This window comes from Equus quagga, chromosome 3 (assembly GCF_021613505.1).
Source record: "Equus quagga isolate Etosha38 chromosome 3, UCLA_HA_Equagga_1.0, whole genome shotgun sequence".
Classification (NCBI taxonomy): Eukaryota; Metazoa; Chordata; class Mammalia; order Perissodactyla; family Equidae; genus Equus; species Equus quagga.
Window position 1 is genome coordinate 65,039,345 of NC_060269.1, and position 20,526 is coordinate 65,059,870.

At 43.6% G+C, this 20,526-nt stretch overlaps 1 protein-coding gene across 2 annotated transcripts in view; it reads left to right on the top strand.

Moving 5' to 3' along the window:
* The window catches only part of ADRA1A (adrenoceptor alpha 1A), a 105,286-nt gene extending 85,132 nt beyond the window's left edge, over positions 1–20,154 (top strand). The window contains exons 2-3 of one of the 2 annotated variants that reach the window (XM_046656890.1): positions 13,238–13,623; positions 18,100–20,154. In XM_046656890.1, coding sequence (XP_046512846.1) covers positions 13,238–13,623; positions 18,100–18,108 — 395 coding nt within the window. In that variant the 3' untranslated portion in view covers positions 18,109–20,154. Of the gene's footprint in view, positions 1–13,237; positions 14,868–18,099 lie in introns of those variants that run through there. The other variant, XM_046656889.1, reaches the window with a different exon arrangement.
* The last annotated feature ends 372 nt before the right edge of the window (positions 20,155–20,526 follow it).

Genomic DNA, 20,526 nt, shown 5'->3' on the forward strand with positions numbered 1-20,526 from the left:
CAAGACAGATCGTATGGACTGATGAGTCATATTAGTGATGCCGGATTTCATCTAAGAGCACCGGAAAATGTTTAAGACATATAAGCAGAGATGTTACCGAACTGGAGTTGCATTTCATACAGATCATAGTAGGGAAAGGGGAGGATGATGCATGCACATAGAAGACCGGAGAGGTGTGAGCAATGTTAGGTGGTATAATCTTCTGGAGCTATCAAAATGGAGGTATAGGGTTGACTGCCATGTTTTTGTCACAAACAAGTGAGTAAATGTTAAATGTCACCTGTAAAGATAGAGAACACCAGAAGACAAACAGATTAGGGTATGTCATTCGGACACATTAATATTAAACTTCTTGAGAGACATCAGAGTGGATATGCGTGTATGGGTCATGAGCTACAGAAATAAGCAAGGACTCAAGCTATACGCTGATGTCTAAATGTTAGCCACAGATATTAATCTTGAAGGTGTCCATATTTTTTAGAGTAAGTTCTCTGAGTGCTCTCAAATAACTAGAGATATTCCTACTCTTGCAATTGAAAACTTCAGTATATTAATTAATAGAATGATTTCTGAACTGGGAATCTGAAGGCCAGAGTTTTTAGTCTAGTCCTTCCACTCACTGTGTAACCCTGGCTAAGTGCCTTACCCTTTCTGTGTGTTCACATCCTCTTCTATTTGTAGCCCAGATGTCAGCTTGGCTCTTGGAGCCTACAGGGTTTACAAGAGGTGATTATAAATGATTTCAACAACAATTTAGATCAAAATGTGTGTATTGGATCCCAAATAGACTATGAAGAAAATTTAGGAATTATTGAAATACATGTAGACTAGTCCCACTCCCAGAAAAAGGTATATCACACTAAGCATATCATTTGTCAGATCCAATAATATGTCCATATTCTTATATGTGTGTGCGTCTCGCAATGCTTCTAACGCCCAATTTCTTTATTGCAACATTAAAGAAGTGAGACATTCAGAACGAGCAACTTTTTCTCCCCTAGTAGTGTTTGCTTTTTCAGGAAATTCTAAAGCTTCGGCTTAGCATGTGCCGTAAAGAGTGTTTTAATAGGATGCTTTATGATGCTTGAATCCTAGTATGATAAACCTCAATGCGTGGTTATCCATCCTGTCCTAGGCTATTTTCATCGGTGGGAAGACCAACTTCCAGGGCAGCCCAAATCTGTCTTCCTACAGCTTTTAGCTATTGGTCAGAATTCTACACCAGACCAGTGTGCTAGTCTCCTTGTTGGTCTCCCTGCCCCTAGCAGCCTCCCTGTTTAGTCATTCTTAGACAAATGTAAGCCTAAGAAAAACTTAGGAAAGTGGAAACCTGCCAGAGCCCCCGGGTTCTAACATGTTCCTAAGCCAGCCTCTTGCAATCACTGATACCTGTCTTGAGACGTAAAATGGAGCTAACTTCTAACTCACCAGAATCAAACTGGAATAAATGAAAATGATGAGTATCATTATTTTCATTTTGACAAACTGTTGTACCTTTCTTCTCTTCCCATGAAAATTTTTCTGTGCCTGAGAGACAGACAAATTGACAAGAACAGCCAGGTAGAAGTTCTGTTGCGTCAGCACTTGCCTGGGGAGTGAACACAGCTGTGCTGGAGCTGCTGAGGAACGCTGCTGTTCTGAACAGCACAGCCAGAAACTATCGTTTGTGGTTATCTGATGTGTTCTGAATTAATCACCTAATTTAAGCAAATATTGGGTGGGCATTTCAGAGGGGAATCAAGACAGTGGGAACAACCTTTCCTTAGGAGCACGACTTTTGTTGGTCATAGAAAATCACACCGTGTGCCAGGGACTAGTGCTTTTTGGGCAGCCTCGAAGGCACTTGTCTCTGTCCTTGGTTATTCTTCACTGCTTTCCATGTCTGTCCTTCAGTCGTGTTTATTCCTGACCCAGGCCTTTTGCAAAAAGTTCTGACCCATGCTGTTACTACCACTGAACAGTTGGAAATTCATGAGTGGTTTCTACTCTTTGCCCTGGGAACACTTTTTAGTGGACATGCTGCCTTCTGGAAGCCATGTGTTTATTCCTTAGGATTAGACTATGATATATCAACCACTATAGCCCTGAACCACATCCTTGTGACCTAAAGATGCTGCATCACTCAATTAACAATTACACAAATGTTCAAATCTTGTTGATCATTCTGTAATACTAACTAGAGTCTTTGAATGGACACTTAGATCACCATATTCCACTAACTAGTGATCCAGTAAAGTGGATTTTCAGTCTCTCAGACCTGTGGACCTAATAAGTCCTAGTACAGAATTTGTACTTTGTTTTGAATTCACTGAAGAAGAGTCATTGAAATGATTTGATTAAGGAAGATATAATCAGGTTTGTGATCTCAGAATCTCTCTGGCTGCAATATGGGAAGTGGGTTGGAAGGATGTCAGACTAGAAGCAGGAACTCAGAAGATAAGATGATACAGAGTCCCACCTAGAGATGATGGTGGCCTGAACTGGGATGGATGGTGACAAGGAGAATGAAGGCTCAGTGGTCTGGGCTGGGTGATTGGATGTAGTGGATGAGGTGGGAGAATGAAAGGTTGAGGATGACAGTGAGTTTCTGGCTGGGACAACTTAGGCTAAGGGGTGCCATCTGCTGAGGATGGAGCAGAGAAGAAAGAATAGGTTTTGTGAGAGACAGTGGGTTCAGTTTGGTTATGTTAAGGGTGAGAGGGTTTGGGAACATCAACAGAGGTGTCTGGTAATGTTTGTGTATGCAGGACTGGAGCTGGGGAGCCAGATATGGGCTAGACAGAGAGATTTGAGAGTCATCAAGGTAAAAAAGGGAATTGAAGCTGGGGAAATGGATGAGCTTCAATGACTTCTATCTTCTCCCTTAGAGTATCAGTTTCAGTTGAGACTGCAGAAGACTTAGTTAAGTTGGAAAAGAATGAGGACGTCCTCTGCAAGCAAAACTGGGATTTCTCAACACTGCATTTATTATGAAAGATGGAGACGTAGTCAATTCTTTTTTTCAAAGACGTTTGTAATCAAAACGGTGCCATTCTTTATTGCCTTTTAAAATTAAAGAGTAAATGTCCCAAATCCATTTCTGCACTTCAAAATTGGTTTGCTCACCTGTATTTAGAAGCCATACTACAGCTTCCAAAAAGACACCTTTTATTTTGAAAATAAGTTATTAAAATGCCTATGCATATGTGTTCTGTCAGTTTGAATACCACCCACTTTTGATGGAGATCAGACCCTCTGCTGGTCTGATCCAGCTCGAGCCCGGGACTGGGGAGAAGTAGCAAGGGTCTACAGACAGCCTCCACCCCTGACTTAACCCAGGCAAGGGAGGGGCTGTGCGGGAGCTGAGAGCGGAGAGCAAAGTGCTATTCATATTCCGCCTCGTGCTGAGCTGGATAATATTCCTGGAGGATGGCTGCAATATCAGAGAACATGCCTCTGGGTGAGCCGGTGGCCAGTGAGAGAAGCTGGAATGTCATTTCCAAGTAGGGAATTGTCCAGAGAACGCAGATGCAGGATCTCTACAGGCAGTCCAGAAGCAAAAGTCCATCTGCCTTCTCCCCTGTTCACCTCTTACTACATAAGCACCAGCCAACTCACCCATGTCCTTGCTGGGAAAACTCTGGAATGGAACCTACCTTAGCCCTTAAGCTGAAAGTGAAGGGACATCATCCTGAAAAGCTCCTGCACTTCCCCCTGAGAACCAGTTTTCACTGTTTATGTCACTGCTTCAGATTTGTGGCGTTTGGCCTTGGATTCACGTCCCACAAATATGAGAGCCTGCTGATGACTATCGCCTCTTAATTATAGGCTTCGGCCTTTCCTACAGGACCCTATAAAATGTCTTTATAAGTACTGGAAGTAATAATATTATGAAGTGCCTGCAATGTAGCTGTATAAAATTATTTGTAGAATGATTTTGTTTTTATGTAAATAGGAGTGCTTGAAGATCAGGAAGATAAAATGTTGGAATGTGGGTTAAGACAGGCTCTCTTTCTTCACTTGAGTATTTCCAGCTGTAAGTAGTTGAAGCAAGAGTTTTATTCAAAATGTCACTTTCTTCCATCAACAAATGTCATCTGTTGATTCAATAAACATTTATTGAGCATTGTGTTCATCACCGAGGGAGACGTAACTGAAGGATAAGAAGTAGTATGTGTCTTTAAAGAGACTAAAAGCATAAGGATTGAACGTGTCATTCATTCAACATTATTTGTCATGAGCCTACTATATGCTGTAAACATACAGTTTAAGTAGGTATTGCGGATACAGCAGTGAAATGAGCAGACAAAACACTCTGTCTTCAAGGAGTTTATATTCAAGGAAAAGAACAAGAGAAGCAATAAGTACGGCAGATGGTGATGAGTGGTATAGAGAAGAGTAACTAAAGGTCATGCTTGGAGGAAACAGTGAGAAAACACGTCAGACTGTAATGAAGGAGGGGCCCGTGGAGGAGCTGGATTTTGAACACAGCTTTGAAGGTGGACTGAGTCTTTGAATGGATTGAGGTTTGACTGGGGAGAGGGGAGAGGGCCAGGTCACTGCAAGAGGAGCAAGAAGTGAAGTGGAGAGCCACGCAATCTGAGGCCATAGTCAGCTTGGAGGATCAACAGAGTCACAGTAAAAAGTCTACCATGGCAAGAAGAAAGGCTTGGTGTTGGAAATTAATTCAGTTTAACAGGCATTTATTGGAAATACTCATAGAATGTAAGCTCCAAGGGCAGGAACCTTATGCATTTTCCTGACCATTCTTTCTCTAGTATCTACGACAGTGCCTGTCACACAGAAGGTGCTAAGCAAATTATTCGTTAAGTGAGTGAATAGTGAGGGAGAGGATTGTGTAGAGTTATGAAACCAAGTGATTAGGGACCTTAAACAACAAGGTGATGAGCTTGAACTTGATCGTATCAACAACAAAAAAATAATGCACAGCACATGTCTTGGCAGATCTCACTATTATGAGGTTCCCTTAACTGTGTTACTGAGCCCCTTGAAAAATCTCCCTTCCCTTTAGTTATTTCTGGGAATTTTCCCTCATGGCTTCCACTACTTTCTTCCCTGTCTATCCTCTCACCTTGAAGATGACCAGATGACCAGTAGCCATAGCCTCTCCGGCCCCAGATATGCATGTGTGCAACTCCCATATTAGCAAGGAGTATGGGAGCTCTGGAGCTGCCAGCAGCCTGGACCACGCCATGCTCCACGCAAAAAAAGAGCAAACACCATTCCTACTCGGTGTAACCCACTGTCAGGGGGCCTTGGAGTGTGGCTGCATGTGCCCCTACAAAGGTGTGTCTCATGACAAGAGCCCTTGGGTTTCTCCTCCCAGCCCTTCTTTCCCGCCTTCTCAGACACAAATCTCTAGGACAAACATCAGGATGTCCTCCTGCAAACCTTGGGTTCCCTCCCCTCCATTCTGCCCTCTTCCCTTCTGGCCATCTCCCCACAGGGTTCCTTAATCATCTGGCTTGACACACTGGTTTTCACTGTTTCCTATTTCAGTTTTCCTGGAAGCATATGCTTCTACAGAGGGAAAGGAGTGGTAACAATTACCTGGTCCAAACCTTTCATATCACAGATGAGGAAACTGAGGCTCAGGAAAGGAAAGTGACTCCCCCAGCCTTAAACAACCCATCTAAGCCTTACTGATTCCTGATTCTGAGCCCTTCCTTGATTTCTGAGCAGGAAAGTGGCACCATCCTGACGAGGCTGCAGGGTGATGAGATGGGTACCATGGGCTTAGCAATGAGTGAGGCTGGAAGTGAAGAGACCCCTCCACACTCTGCTGCACAAGCAGGGGTGCTGGGGATGGGGTGAAGGGGAAAGGAAAGCCTGAAAGATGTTCCAAAGGAAAACATTAGTGGGGCTTGGTGACTGGTTGGAATGTTAGAGACAAAGAGGAGGAGGAGTCAGATACACATTCTTCTTTCAGGAACTGAGCCAGGCCTTGCGCTCACACTACAGCAAGAAAGACAGCCTGGCCCCTGGCATGGTAGGGCTTCTTGAACAACCTGGAGGATGAGACAATCAAAGAAAACAAGAGAACAAGAAAACATACAGGGGGGTGGGGGTGGGCGAAATGGTTGAAGAGATCAAAAGGTGCAAACTTCCAGTTATAAGATGAGTAAGTCCTGGGGATGTAAGTACAGCATGGTGATTGTAGCTAATAGGACTGTCTTGCATATTTGAAAGTTGCTAAGAGAGTAAAGCTTAAAAGTCCTCATCACAAGAAAAAAATTTTTGAAAAAAATTTTAAAAGGAAACTTACAAACCATGATATGTGCCATGAAAGAAAGAAACCACACTAATGGGTGTGTGTCTGAGGCCTACTCTTCCTTAGACGGGGTGATTGGAGAGAGCTTTCGTGTAGAGATGATTAGAGGATGTTTCAAATGTGTGAGACTCATGAAACAATGGTGACCATGAAAGTGGCGAATTTGGAAAATCAGCTGGTTTATGAAAGGCGAATGCTTTTAAGGAAACAACCTATAAAAGAACATGATGACTGCATTGCTAGCATTTTCCCCAATCAAATTATCTTTTATTAAGTAAAGGGGAAAAAAATCTTGCTATCCTTTGAAAGTGTTTGAGTTATTTATTCATTTCAAAGGGGGACACACAACACAAGGAGCTCTTCCAGGAAAGTGTGCACAGCAAGTTACTGCAGCTGGGTCACGGGTCCTCTCTCCTGAGGTGTTTGGGCCAAACACGCTCATTCTGAGAGACACAGTCCCCTCTTCTAAAGCAAGAGATACTGAGGCTGGCCCAGTGGCATAGTGATTAAGTTCACGTCCTCTGCTTCAGTGGCCCAGGGTTCATGGGTTCAGATCCTGGGCACAGACCTACACACCACTTGGCAGCCATACTGTGGCAGCACCCCACATACAAAACAGATGAAGACTGGAACAGATGCTAGCACAGGGACAATCTTCCTCACCAATAAAAATAAATAAGTAAATAAGTAAAAAGAGAAATACTGTTTGGAAGACTGGAACAGATGCTAGCACGACAATCTTCCTCACCAATAAAAATAAATAAGTAAATAAGTAAAAAGAGAAATACTGTTTGGGGCTTTGGTGACTGAAGAAACATTTTGAAGAGCTTTCCTTCAAGCATCTTGGACTTGTCCAGGGTGAAATCTCTGATTATGCAGAGCTACCCTTGGCCATCAGAAGGACCCCATAAAGAGTGTCTCCCAACTCCAGAAGTCTGAGGTATGAGAGAGCGTCTCCCCAAGCAACCTCTCTGTTTGCCTGGGTTGGAAGAAGCGGTGGTTCTTGACAACAGTGACTATGGGCCAATATACCCCAGCCCCAGGCAAAAGGGAGGCACTCCCACCCGACACTGCACAGTCCCCGAAGTGCCTGGGTGTGCTCTGTGTGTAGGCAGCACCCTACTCACCACACCCCCCACACACCTCCACCCTTCCTCACCTTGACTACTATTCTAGCTTCCTGCCGGAAAGTTCAGAAAAGACTCAACATATTAACTCTCTCAAGGGAGCAACCAGATTACTTCCCTCAGAGGCATAAGGTGAGAACTATGCTGTTTCAAGCCCCAGTTAAGTAGAAGAAAAGAGCAGGTTCTTCGAAAGAGGTGTTGACCTAACATCCTCTTGCCCTGTAAGTTTGATGCTCTCAGCAGGACATATGGGCCAAGTGAGCTGTGCCAACCAGAGGTAAGGCTTGTTCTCAGTAACTGGGAGTGAGGCTTAGCCATCCTTTGTGTCTCCAAGACCGCTAGGAGAAACCCATAGAAGCTGGAGTCCTCTTCTCAGGAAAATGAATCTCTGTACATACACAGACGTGTATTTCATTTCCTGGGAAGTCTATTGATGAATCTTGGGTCGTGAGTCTAGGGCTCTAGTCTGCAGTTAATCTGGCCAGCATTCTTAGAGATTCCTGACCACCATTCTAGGTAGATAACCTGAAGACTATCTGGGTGTGAACTGCCCAAGGGTGGCCCCTGGATGAACCTTAGGAGGGCTTAGGCAAACAAGCCAGCCCAACATGGAGGCATCTAGTAGACGCTGGGATGATAAGAAAATTGGGGCTATGCTTACACCCTGATTCCTACAGTTTTTCTCTAGGGTTTAGTTCAATGGAGCAGAGTTTTCTTCCGGCAAGAAGATGCCAACTGCTCTGGCCTAAACATTGCTTGGAACTGGAGCACCTTGGCCTGGGGAACTGGCAGCCTATTTGTGTGACAGCCTGTGTCTGTCCTCTGTTGATTGGATGTACACCAGTCACAGTGGATTGGTACCACATGCACAGAGAGACCACTGGTTGGACAAGGAGAAACAGTTAAAGGTTATTTTCTCCTATAGTCACACAACATTAGGTTCTCCTTTGGAGTCCAGAGTTTTTTAATTGGAGCCATTTAAACTCCAGTTTTTAGAATGTGATACCTTGCTAATGAGCCCTTCCGAGATCATCACCCACTGTTCTTTTTTCCAATGTCTGAGCAGCACATTATGGCTTTTTAAATGATGTAGTTATTGATGGTGCCTCTCTCCTCCTCCTTCTTCCTCATTATCTCTGCAAATTCTGACAACAGCTGGACATAGTGCCATTAACATTTCTCGTGCCATTGTGGGGTTGCTAAACGGCAGAAAAGATCAGGAGCGGAAATGGGTGAAGCAGAGGAGAGTCTGGGTCTAGTCCTGACTGGACTACAAATGAGGCAGGCAATTTTGTGAAAACCCCTTCACCTCCTCAGCCGTACTCTCTTCATCTGTAAAGCAGGGGCTGACAGTCCTTGCTGGTCTCTAAGTTTCTGCCAGTCTTCACGTTCTGGCATTCGATGACTGTAGTTAATTTGGGTTTATCATAACACAATCTCTCTCAAAGTTGTCATTAAGATGTCAAGTTTTCAGGTAGGTGAAGTGAAGCGTGGATGCTGGGAGACTACAATGAAGAGGACTGACTCTTAGCTTTCTGCTTCCACACTGAGTCACCTTGATTCTGAAAGGGTTGAACTGAAGAGGAAACTTCTAATTATCAGTGCTGGATTGGAATTTGAGAACTCCACTTCTGTCTTCACTGCGTGTCAGAGTGAGCGCTGGTGGAGAAACTCACTTGGAGACTAACATTGGGAGAAAAATGGTTTTCTCTTGTATTGGGGGCATTGAGTGCAAACTTTGCTGTAACTTTGTAGCTAAAATGTGACTATAATGGCCAAGCCTTCACTAGGATGGCTCCCATTGTCATCCATCATAATCCTACGGATGAACCCCAGATCAGAAATGGGAAGTCAACTGTTCCCAATTAGGAGGACATTGAGTGATGAGACATGAGTCGTGTCACTTGAAATTATCAGTTTCAGTTACCCCTTGGAATCTAGAGACCTCAACAGTGGAGTGAGGATTCTGAATCTCTAAGGGTGAAGACGTTGATGGTGTTCAGGGATACACTCAGGCTATACCCATCTCAATCTGGCCAAGGTTTAGTTGACCAGATGTTTGGAGGGTCCTGGAAAAAGAAGAGTCAGAAATTCTTCAGCAGATCAAATAGGAGAAGAAACTCAGTGAAGGGAAGAGTCCCTAGGGGCTTGGAATCTTCCAAAGCTCAGGAATTAAACCAGGCAGACTCACATGCAAGGATGACCTGATCTGCAGGGCGAGGGCTTGAGGGAATTAAGCCGGGCACTGTTTATTCCTCTTGAAGCAGAGTCTGGGCAGAGTCTGTTGAGGAGCACAGCATACCTATGGTGACAAGAGAAATAGGAGTCTCTGTGCGCATTTGGATGATTCCAAAGTCTAGCTCTTCCTATGAAGCATTATGAGAGAAACTAGAATGTTAGATACCAGATAATGCAGAAGGAAAAAAGATAGTGAAAGATCGTCACAGAGAAAAACCAGAGGATTGAACAGAAACTGGGCAGAAAAAAAGGAAAGACAAGAGACGGAAGGCACGGGCAGGAAGGAAAAGGCTACAGCTGTCCAGGCCACATGGTGAGTCATAGAGAGGACAGGGAGATGGCCATTCATTCAGCAAAAACTGGGAGAATGCCTTCGAGATGCCAGCATTGTGCTGAGTTCTGGAGCTCCATGATCGAGCAACACTGACATGGCACCTGCTCAGATGAAACTTACAACCCAGCGACTGGGTCAGAGGTCCCCATCCCTAAACCAGGCAGGTTTAACCCTGGTGCTCCGTGCAGTGATGGGTGGAGGACAGGGAGGAGCATGATCCAGCTGCCTCCCATTCTAAAAAGTATCATCATCCTCAAGGAAAAAGGGATCTGAGAAGAATTTGAGGTTGAGAATAGAAATACTGGAGAGTTCAGAGAAGATGGTGCCTGAGCAGGGAGGTTTGGACAGGAAGAAGATAATGGGATGAGGGGCCCCTCACTGGGACAAGGCAGTGACAGCTCTTTTTCAAGCCTGATCCTAGCTCAACGTCTGCTTCCTAGGAGAGGAAAAATGAAGGGAAGAAAGATCTGAGGACGTAAATGATTCAAATGAGGAGGGAAACAGCCCGTTGCTGTCTCTTCTTACCTTTTGGAAAGTTCCTGAAGGAAGTATATCTATGAATCCTTCTCCTAAGCCCAGCCAGCAGCTGCTGAAAGAGAATCACCCCCCAAGAGAGAAAGAACACTGCAAGGAAAAACGGATCCTGTGACCTGCCCCTGTGGAACTGTCAGAGTGGGAGTGGGCAAATCGTGCTAGGCTTAGACACACCTAGGTGCTGCTGCACATGTCGTGGGATAAACCACATGGTGTCATTTATGGTAATGCCTCCTGTCCAGAAGCATCTCCCACTCACTGTCTGAAAAGCCAACATCTAGAGATGTGGTTGGATTAGCTAGACAATATCCCCGGAGGGTTAAAGCTGGAGACCATCCGACATTCAAATCTTAGTGTAAATTCATTTTCACCATCTCCCTTTCTCACCCTATACTTCAGCTGCAGGGAGGAAATAGGTGTTTTGAACAGGATGCATAGAGGGGAAACCAGTATTTACCTCTGAAGCTGTGGACACAGGAAGACAGACGGCCAAAGCAGAAAGAGCCCAAGAGCTCGGCCCTGTGTCAGCCAGAACTGGAATGAAGCGGAGGCACTTGAGAGAGGGAAGAGGAGAGAGGGAAGAGGCTAGAAAAAATGTTGAGATTTATAAATGCAAAACTGGGCTCTGTGAGCACAAAGAGTGTCCTTGAAGGAATTATGGGAAATTCCAAGGCTCCCAAATCACTTTATTAGTATTGACATTCATGGTTTATATATTCTTTCTTTTCAATTGAAATTATTCAAATAAGGGAAATACACCCCTTTCTCTAGATGAATTACAGAATAGTGAAATACCCAGACAATAGTTTTTGGTGCACCCTGCTCATTAACCCATTAAGCCCAGGCCAGGATGTGCCTTTGTGAAGCTGGTTCCCTTAATCCCAGGCAATATATAGGCATCCTAACATAGGATGAATTTTTATGTTGTTAATGATTATTAAATTGTAGGTAAGGTGTTTAACCTAGAGCCTGGCTCCAATCAGGTACTCAATGAGTAAGGTTTATTATTATTATAGGACAGCATTAAAAACTTTGGAGGGGCCAGCCTGGTGGTGTAGCAGTTAAGTTCATGCGCTCTGCCTCCACCGCCCGGGATTCGCCAGTTTGGATCCCAGGCACAGACCTACACATGGCTTATGGCTGTGGCAGGTGTCCCACATATAAAATAGGGGAAGATGGGCACAGATGTTAGCTCAGGGCCAGTCTTCCTCAGCAAAAGGAGGAGGATTGGTAGTAGATGTTAGCTCAGGGATAATCTTCCTCAAAAAAAAAAAGCTTTCGAGCTAGAGAATAATATTTTCTTACTTAACAACCATCGTGTGTGTGTGTGTGTGGGTGTGTGTGTGTGTGTGTGTCTTAATTTCTTGGAGACCCATTGAACTTAGCAGAGAATGTGTTTTAGAGATAATAAATGCTCCCACTGACCACTGTACCATTTTGTCTTCTTTGGTTCTGCAGTATTTAAGTGTCCTCTTGGTTTATATTTATGAGATCCTCTACTAAATGTCAAGGCATTGTTTGCCAGAGTAGATTTTAAGCACACCCGTCAGTTTGTCATGGCTCTGATGGGTCTGTGGAGCAGAGGGAAAAAGTGAGACATAAACTCAAAACCTTAGACCAAAGTGAAAGAAAAAAGTTGTGCAAGGAAGAAGGAACACTGGACTTCATCCATCACTTTCTACCTTTATCCATCACTCTATTAGTGCTGTAGCTGTCATGTTTGTGACGACCTCTTTAATCATCATTTTTTATTTAGAAATTGAGTAATTGAGTTAAATAATCCCTAAGTTTGTTCCCTTTAAGGTTCCATGGTTTTGCTATTTTGCTGCTAAGGGCTATGCAATAGTTACTGTAAAAGATGTAAAGAAACTGGATTCCTGCTGTGTAAATTAATGGATAAGACTTGAGTAGATAAAGAGAATGGGAAAGGGCATTTTAGACATAGGGACTCAACGTGAAAGGACAAAAAAAGATGAGCAATGGCTTGGAGAAAATTTTGTAGTGAGCCAGGCTAAAGTAAAAGTGTTAATGTTAGAAAGCTGTTAGGTTGCATCTGTGGAGGACCCTGAATGTCAAGTAATCGACAGGCATTTGACAAGCATTTGGCAGCCATTGGAGTAGGTCAAGTAGGGGAGTATACTGTAACTTTGAAAGTTATCATCAAAGAAAAATAGTCAAAAATCACTGGCCAAAAGTTGGCAAAGCGAATATTTTGTAAATTTGAGATTCTCATTAAAATAGACAATTCCAATATTCAGGAGAAAAGGAATTCATAATTATTTAGGCTGTGCCTATATAACACTGTGTCAGAGAACAAAGGAAATACTTATTAGGTGACCCAATTTTAATATGGATTATTTGAATGGATTCCAACTTATTTTTAAGTTCAGGCAAACAATTTGCATATGTCTACTCAGCCAAAATTTCATGTTTTCATTATTTAAAGCTTCGTAGAAGACATCAAGTTATATTTTATCACTGAGAACTGATGCAACCCTATCTGTTGAGTCAGCTCCCATAATTGATCTTGTACCTATGGACCAAGTGAGAATGGTCTTTGAGGATATTCACAGGGGCTGGCCAGTCAAATGTGAGATACTCAAATGCATTTGGAATCATTTGAAACTTTTTAAAGATATAAAATGAGGTTTGTTGGTTTATTTGCTTGTTTTCCTAGCCAATTGGCCTATTGGCTTGCAAATAATATGTATGAATCTGTGTGTTTTCTTGCAGGGTCTTTCTTCCCTGATTTCAAGCCCTCAGAAACAGTTTTTAAAATAGTATTTTGGCTCGGATACCTAAACAGCTGCATCAACCCCATTATATACCCGTGCTCCAGTCAAGAGTTTAAAAAGGCCTTTCAGAATGTCTTGAGAATCCAGTGTCTCCGCAGAAAGCAGTCTTCCCAACATGCCCTGGGTTATGCCCTGCACCCGCCCAGCCATGCCCTGGAGGGGCAGCACAAGGACCTGGTGCGGATTCCGGTGGGATCGGGAGAGACCTTCTATAAGATTTCCAAGACGGATGGGGTCTGTGAATGGAAATTTTTCTCTTCTCTGCCCCGTGGATCTGCCAGGATTACCGTGCCCAAAGACCGATCAGCCTGCACCACAGCCCGGGTGAGAAGTAAAAGCTTTTTGCAGGTCTGCTGCTGCTTGGGGCCCTCAACCCCCAGCCTTGGCGAGAGCCATCAAGTTCCAACCATTAAGATCCACACCATCTCCCTCAGTGAAAATGGGGAGGAAGTCTAGAGGACAGGAAAGGCCAGAAGGAAGGGGAGATGATCTCAGGTTCACTCTTCCTGGATGACAAGACAGGACCATCAAATCAAAAGGGGGACCATCTGGGAATGGGGTGGCAGAGGAGACTCAACTCATGGGCAGTAAGTAGGACTGAGGGAAGCAGGAGGACATCACACAGCCATCCAGTTCAAAATGATGATAAACAGCATTTCCTTGAGGCTAATTCTCTCTCTGTTGTCCTCTGAGCCCGCTTTCCACGTCTGGCTCTTTCAATGAAAAACACCATGGGAAACAGAATTTTATACACAATCCAAAAGACTATAAATATAGGATTATGATTTCATCATGAATATTTTGAGCACACACTCTAAGTTTGGAGCTATTTCTTGACGGAGTGAGGGGATTTTATTTTCAGGCTAAACTTACTGACAGCTTCATTGGATATTTACGGGGAGCAGGCCTGGAGAGGAAGAGCCTTAAGATGGTGGCCGATATCCAGGCACATTATTTTTAGAGCAAGTTTTAAACTCCACCATTTCTGATATTTCCAGTTTCTCAGCTTGGGTGAAACTTGACAGCGGGATTTACCTTTTGCTGCAATTTGACTGGACGCTGGTCCTGATTCCCTGAGGATGAGAGTGGGGGGCACGCACTGTGTCTCTGAACTAATGGAGGCTCACCCTCTATGCGTGGGTCCAGAGAGTGTTGAAGGAACCAGTCAGGGAAGAGATGACTTTCGCTACTGGAAAATAGTAGAGATGAGAGTCGTCTTTTCAACTTAATTACTACAGACAAAATTCCATAAAGCTGTTCCAAGATCAGATGGAGGAGGGCTGCTTGTGTAACATATTTAAAGACCAAGAGGTTGGGGTGGGGGGTTGCTGATTTCATGCTAAGATAGAGGCTACAAAATTACTCCACAGCCTTTTTGACGTGGCCTCGAAAGGCCTTTCTTGGCAAATCACTTAGCTTTTCCATCACTCCATTATGAAAATCCAGAGCTTATAATATTTTGAAAGGCACATCTTGACTTCCGTTTTTTTCTCAGCTGCTTCACTATTGCATAATGAATGAGGTTCAAGGTCCCAAATGCTGGTGCAGCATGTTGGAATGAGCCTATGATCCAGGTATATCCTTCCTGAACTTTGAGAGATACAAATGCCTAACTTGGAAGGATACTGACTGGTCACCAAAAATCATCTAAAGTGGGAGTTTGCAAACAGCTTTTGACTGAAGCTCATTTGTTTTGGTAAAAAATCCAGTAACCCATTCATTTCATCTATTCCCACTTTTACAAGAACTTGGGAAACATACTATTTTTTGCTTTATATATACACCAAATTTTGGTAAACATTAATAGCTCAGTATATTAGTAAAGATGAAGATGGTAACTATATGTAAATATTAAAATATTTTTCACATTCCACAATAAGAATGTAAAGTAAGATTTATGTTTTGGGGATAATTCTTGACTCAAATCACTGGTCTAAAACACCTGATCATTTCTGTGGCCTCTTTCCCCTGTTAGGATAATTTCCTCTAAGAATTTCAAAGCAGACTGTAGCCATTATTTAACATAAATGGCAAAGGTAGCAGCCCCATCATCTTTTCCTTCTTCCCTTGCAGCAAAATGATAATTTCCTTGAATCTTTCTAAAAGACTAATATCTTTGCACACTGCCCTGGAGGATATGTTTGCATTTAGAATTGATTTTGCTTGTTGGTTGTGATTGGACATAGAATATTACTGCTTTCTCAGCCTTTTCTGGAGAGTGTCTTCTTGTTGACCAGACAGACACTCTGCCTGGTGCTCATAACTTGGGTTTTGGAATTAGATGTTGGCTGGATTTCTAGACTCTTCTGGTCTGCCTGCCTGTCCATAACAGCTCTCCCAGATGTAGATGTCCTAGGATGGGTGTAGGCACCAGGGAAGGACTTGGATGTGCAAACCTCACTTCTCTTCTGCCTTGATAGGAAACTTAAGTTTCATTGTTGAGAAGAGCTTCTTTCAGAATCTGAATTTAAGAAGCCACTTTTTCCAGGCTCCCCCGTACAGGAAGAGCATCCCCCTGAAGAGAATGGTAATAGTTTTTCTTCAGCAAAATATGGCTCCATATTTGAGATGATCTTTAAACACCTTTACAGACAAATTTAAATTTTAAATATTAGAATGCTTAGGATCACCAGAAAGTTAACATTAAGGGTACCTCTAATCAAAATAAACATCTAGAAAATGTTTTGTTCATCAGATAAAGGCCACGACAATTGTATTCATGCAAAAGTATCCATAAATAATTGTCTCCTACACTCTTCTGCAAGCCTACTCCCTCCAGGGAGGCAAACTTTAACATTTTTTTCCTTTCCCATAACACAATATTACGTACAAACGTGCCAATTTTACAAGAAATTGACAATGTCACCCAAGACTTCGTCAAAGTGGGATAAACATTATTGGAGTTATTTTTTACTCATCCACAAAAATCTCTGTACCTTTGAGCATGCCAAAAACTATCTAAAATTGTCACAGTTAAACAAATGATTGTCATATTTATACTCACATGTTTACTGCTTCTATTTGGAGTTTGAAGAATTCACCCGGAATAATAGTGGTCAAAATGTGTTCTCTAATGTGTTATAAAAAGCGGTTGCTTTGGGATTGTCTAAACGTCACAGAAAATCAGTTTGACATTATGGGATAAGCAAAATTTGAGTTCCTTCTGCAACTCAAATTGCATGCATTAAGAGAGACCTTGAATCTCTTTCTTCAAAAATTTCTCCAAACTATCGCAAGGATTTCAGAAAAGCATCTTACTTGTCATAGTTTGCTTCCTTTTGCCTCTCTCATGTCTCATCGAAGACCGCTTCTGCCTGTAATCACTTAGTGTAGGCTAACACTCTCCAAAACATTAAGGCTTCCAGCTCTCTCACACCTCTTGGACTGGTCCATCTTTGGTAGACAGTGATATGTGGGTAAATAAGTATTTTCTTAAGACTTTTTTGTTAGTTCCTACTGTGTGCCAGGCATCCACAGGGCATTTTGCACCCATTGTCTCTAAACCTCATAGCAATTCCACATTCATATTTCAGAGATAAAACTCTGATAGTTAAGAGTGATTAAGGGCTTTCCCAAGGCCAAGGAGGAACCCTCATACGATCCTGGGTCTCCCTAACGCTAAGGTCTGCATGTTTCCCCCAGCACCCCTGCCTCATAGTCAGGGTGAAAGTCCTCCATTTGGGAGTGGGTGTGCTGAGGATACTAAATCATACTCCAACTGTTTAATGTTTCATTTCTTTGGGATTTGCCTTCCAATTAACCTCAGTAAATATACTGCCAAATCTCCATCCCAGCCAAACCCCGGAGCAGGTCATAATTGGAAGGGTTTGGCGTCTATGATTCTAACTATCAGAATGTACCTCTTTTTTAGGGGATAATGGCCTGGAATGTTTTTCAGGCCTTGCAAGAAAGACAAGTTAGATCAAATTGGAACAAGAGGGACATACAAGAAAATGCAGAAGAGGCTGCATTAGCCTAGAACAGCAACACAGTGTCGACACAAAACACTTCGTGTACTGTGTTGAAGTTATGGGCTCCCAACCACAATTAATTAGCACACCTTTGAAAGTGTGTCCCTTTTTAAAACAAATAAAAACAAATACGACATCACTCTCACTCATCGCTGTATTCCAACATCTTTTTTTTTTTTTGAGTTGGAGAGCGAGACAAGGAGTTGTAGGTGTTTCTCTAGGAATCATGCGGAGCTCAACGAGTGTGTCAAACATGTGAATTTCGTGTCTGTCACGGTGGGGAAACGGTTCAGAACGCTGATGCACGGGCAGCCAGCGGCCCAGGCAGTCTTTAAAAGTGAAGACTCGGTTTTTGGCTGCAGCATCCACTTGTTCCTGGATCTCCTTTCACAAGTGAAAGCTTTATGTCCACAGCATCTCGGCTCCCTCCACCCCCTCAAAGTGAACCGTGCCCAGACCTGGCCCAGTAGGTTTCCTGGTTTCGGTCTGGGAGTGGGAACTTGTGAGGAACTATTTGCTCGGGCAGGTAATTATTCATGCTTTAACCACAGCTACTTAATCACAGCTTGACAAACATTCTCACTTGCTTCTGGGGCTGGTTCTGCTCAGGTCCTCTTGCCAAAAGAGATGCTGCCTCTGTGTATGAGTACTTGTTGACTTAATTAAGGAAAGAGCTCTGCTCGTCAGCAAAGGGAGAAGGGAGGCCAAGCGCGTGGAAGGTAAACTCTGCGAGCAAAAGCAGGGGGACTGAGAAGATTGCAGAGGTAGCAAAGATGGAGGCAGCAGAGGTATGCTCACTTGCTACTCTGATTTCTTTTTACACTACTAGGACTTTTAACCATGAAACCACCTGCACACAGCGCTGGTCAAGCCCGGTTGGAACACTGTCGGCACCTGCTCTTGTCTACAAACTGTGCTGTGGAGCAGGGCTGAGCCCAGACTGCTGTGGGGTCTACCATCTTCAAAAAGCAATGGCAGCAGTGGCCTCCTGGCCATCCAAAGTCCCTGCAAGATGAGTGAGTGGAGATGACTGTCGTGGGCCTGGGCTGGCAAAAGCAAGTTAGGATTTCAGCAGAGGACACCTGGCCCCTTGCCAGTGCTCCATCAGCAGTGATTCATTCACACTCCCTCAGACCCAAACGTCATGGGGGCTGAGGAAGGACCGTATCTGCCCTGTGCAGGAAAATGTCATTTCTTTGCTACTGCAACGTGGATTACTGAGTCTCCCACCTAAAGAGAAGGCTATGGCGGTGGAGAGGAGGGCGTGTTGAGAAGGAGAGGGAGGACTTACCACCGACATCGCTCAAAGTAGGATGGATGGTTTAGTAATACTTTGCTGCAACTGATAAGCAAGGAATTGCCCTCAAACTGGTTGCTTATTCCTTTCCAAAGACAAAATAATTGTCTTTCCTTTTCGTGTGGCTCAGGAGTTATATTACTTTCCCTCCATATCATAGTCAAGGTAGCCACATTATAAGCTGGAAATGAGTATTGCTAATCTATGAGAAATGCAGACTTAATTAGGTAAAAAATCTAAGAGAAAATTTATACTGTATTTGGAGAAAAAATAATGAAGGTGCTGATCAATGAAAAAACCTGAATACAGTAGGTAAATTCAGATGCAATAGAAAAGAAACTAAGACAAAAATCCCAACATGAGTTTAATATTTTGTTCCGTTTATATAACACTCTGTATTATCAGTTTTGCCTATCTCAAGTCATTCCTGTGAGGCATAAAGAGAAGAAAGGGATTATTATCTATGCTTAGCATAGGAAGAAACGAGGAGGAATAGGGAAAGCTTTAAGGATTTCTTTGGATAGTCCCAAATCCAGCGTCTGACTCCTTTTTCCAGGATGCCTTCAACATCCCCGGGGTCCACTGTGTTTCCTGAGACCCTGGCTCTCACGTTTCACTCAGTCCTCACTGATCCATGCTTTCAGCTCTCTTCACACCTTCTCTCCTCTTACATCTCTCCAGCAGCTCAGGAGCACAAGATTGTTCCAGGGGCTGAGTGCATATTTGTCTGTGCTTCTCTCATTGACTAAAAGACAAGCAGATGTAATTCTGCTCTTCCTCCCTAGAGAGGCAGCCACAGAGCTAAGGGAATAAGCAGGGCAGAGGTCCCTTGGCTTGCTCAACGGGTGACATGAAAGGCAAAGCCATCAGAGATTGACACCTTAAGGACCTCAGGAATGCAAAAGTCCCAAAGAGAGTTTTGGGAACGTTCCTTTTCCAGTGAGCCTAAGAGTTGGATACACCCTGATCATCATCGTCAGCAAGCTGCTCATTTCCCTCCTGCACCAGGCGCTGCACTTGGCACGAAAAATAGAGAGAGGGACAGACAGTCCCCAGCTTAGGAGCTGGATGCGTTCCAAGCTCATCTGTTGCAAATCAGGAATGCATTTCCCCAAGATGGGTTGTTATAAATTGGGGGGTGGGAGAGATGTTCCCAGATGAACTAAAAAATAGAAATCTATTTAATGTACACCAGGGATTGGCAAACTTTTTCAGTAAATGGCTAGATAGTAAATACTTCAGGCGTTGTGGGCCATATGGTCTCTGTCACACATTTTTCTTTGTTTGATATTTTTTTTTTAGACAACCTTCTAAAAATGTATAAACCATTCTCAGTTCACAGGCCACACCCAAAACACAGGCTGTGGGCCTAATTTAGCCCATGGGCCATAAATCGCCGTCCTTGATCTATGCCATCGCTAGCTTACAGTGCAGTGCGAATGATGCTAACCAGTGGATTTGGTGCTCATCATACAAGCATCTTTTTTCTTTTTTGAGGAAGATTAGCCCTGAGCTAATATCTGCTGCCAATCCTCCTCTTTTTTCTGAGGAAGTCTGGCCCTGAGCTAGCATCCGTGCCGTCTTCCTCTACTTTATATGTGGGACGCCTGCCACAGCATGGCTTGCAAAGCAGTGCCATGTCCGCACCCAGGATCCAAACCGGCGAACCCCGGGCCACCGAAGCGAAACGTGCAAACTTAACCACTGCGCCACCGGGCCAGTCCCCAAGCATGTTTTTTTTAATATGCCATTGACACGTCTCCACTTGACTTCATTAATGTTCCCAACCTGCAGGTGTTGGTACATAAAGTGACAAGTTCATATTCAGGGGTGGGGGCTGCTCCACATAACCTGCTCAGCCAAAAGACAGACTTTAGTATTTATCATTGTGATTCTCTCCGTAGGCATCAGGCTAAGAGGAAAGCACCCACTGTTGTATTCTGTAGAACTGGCAGGTCG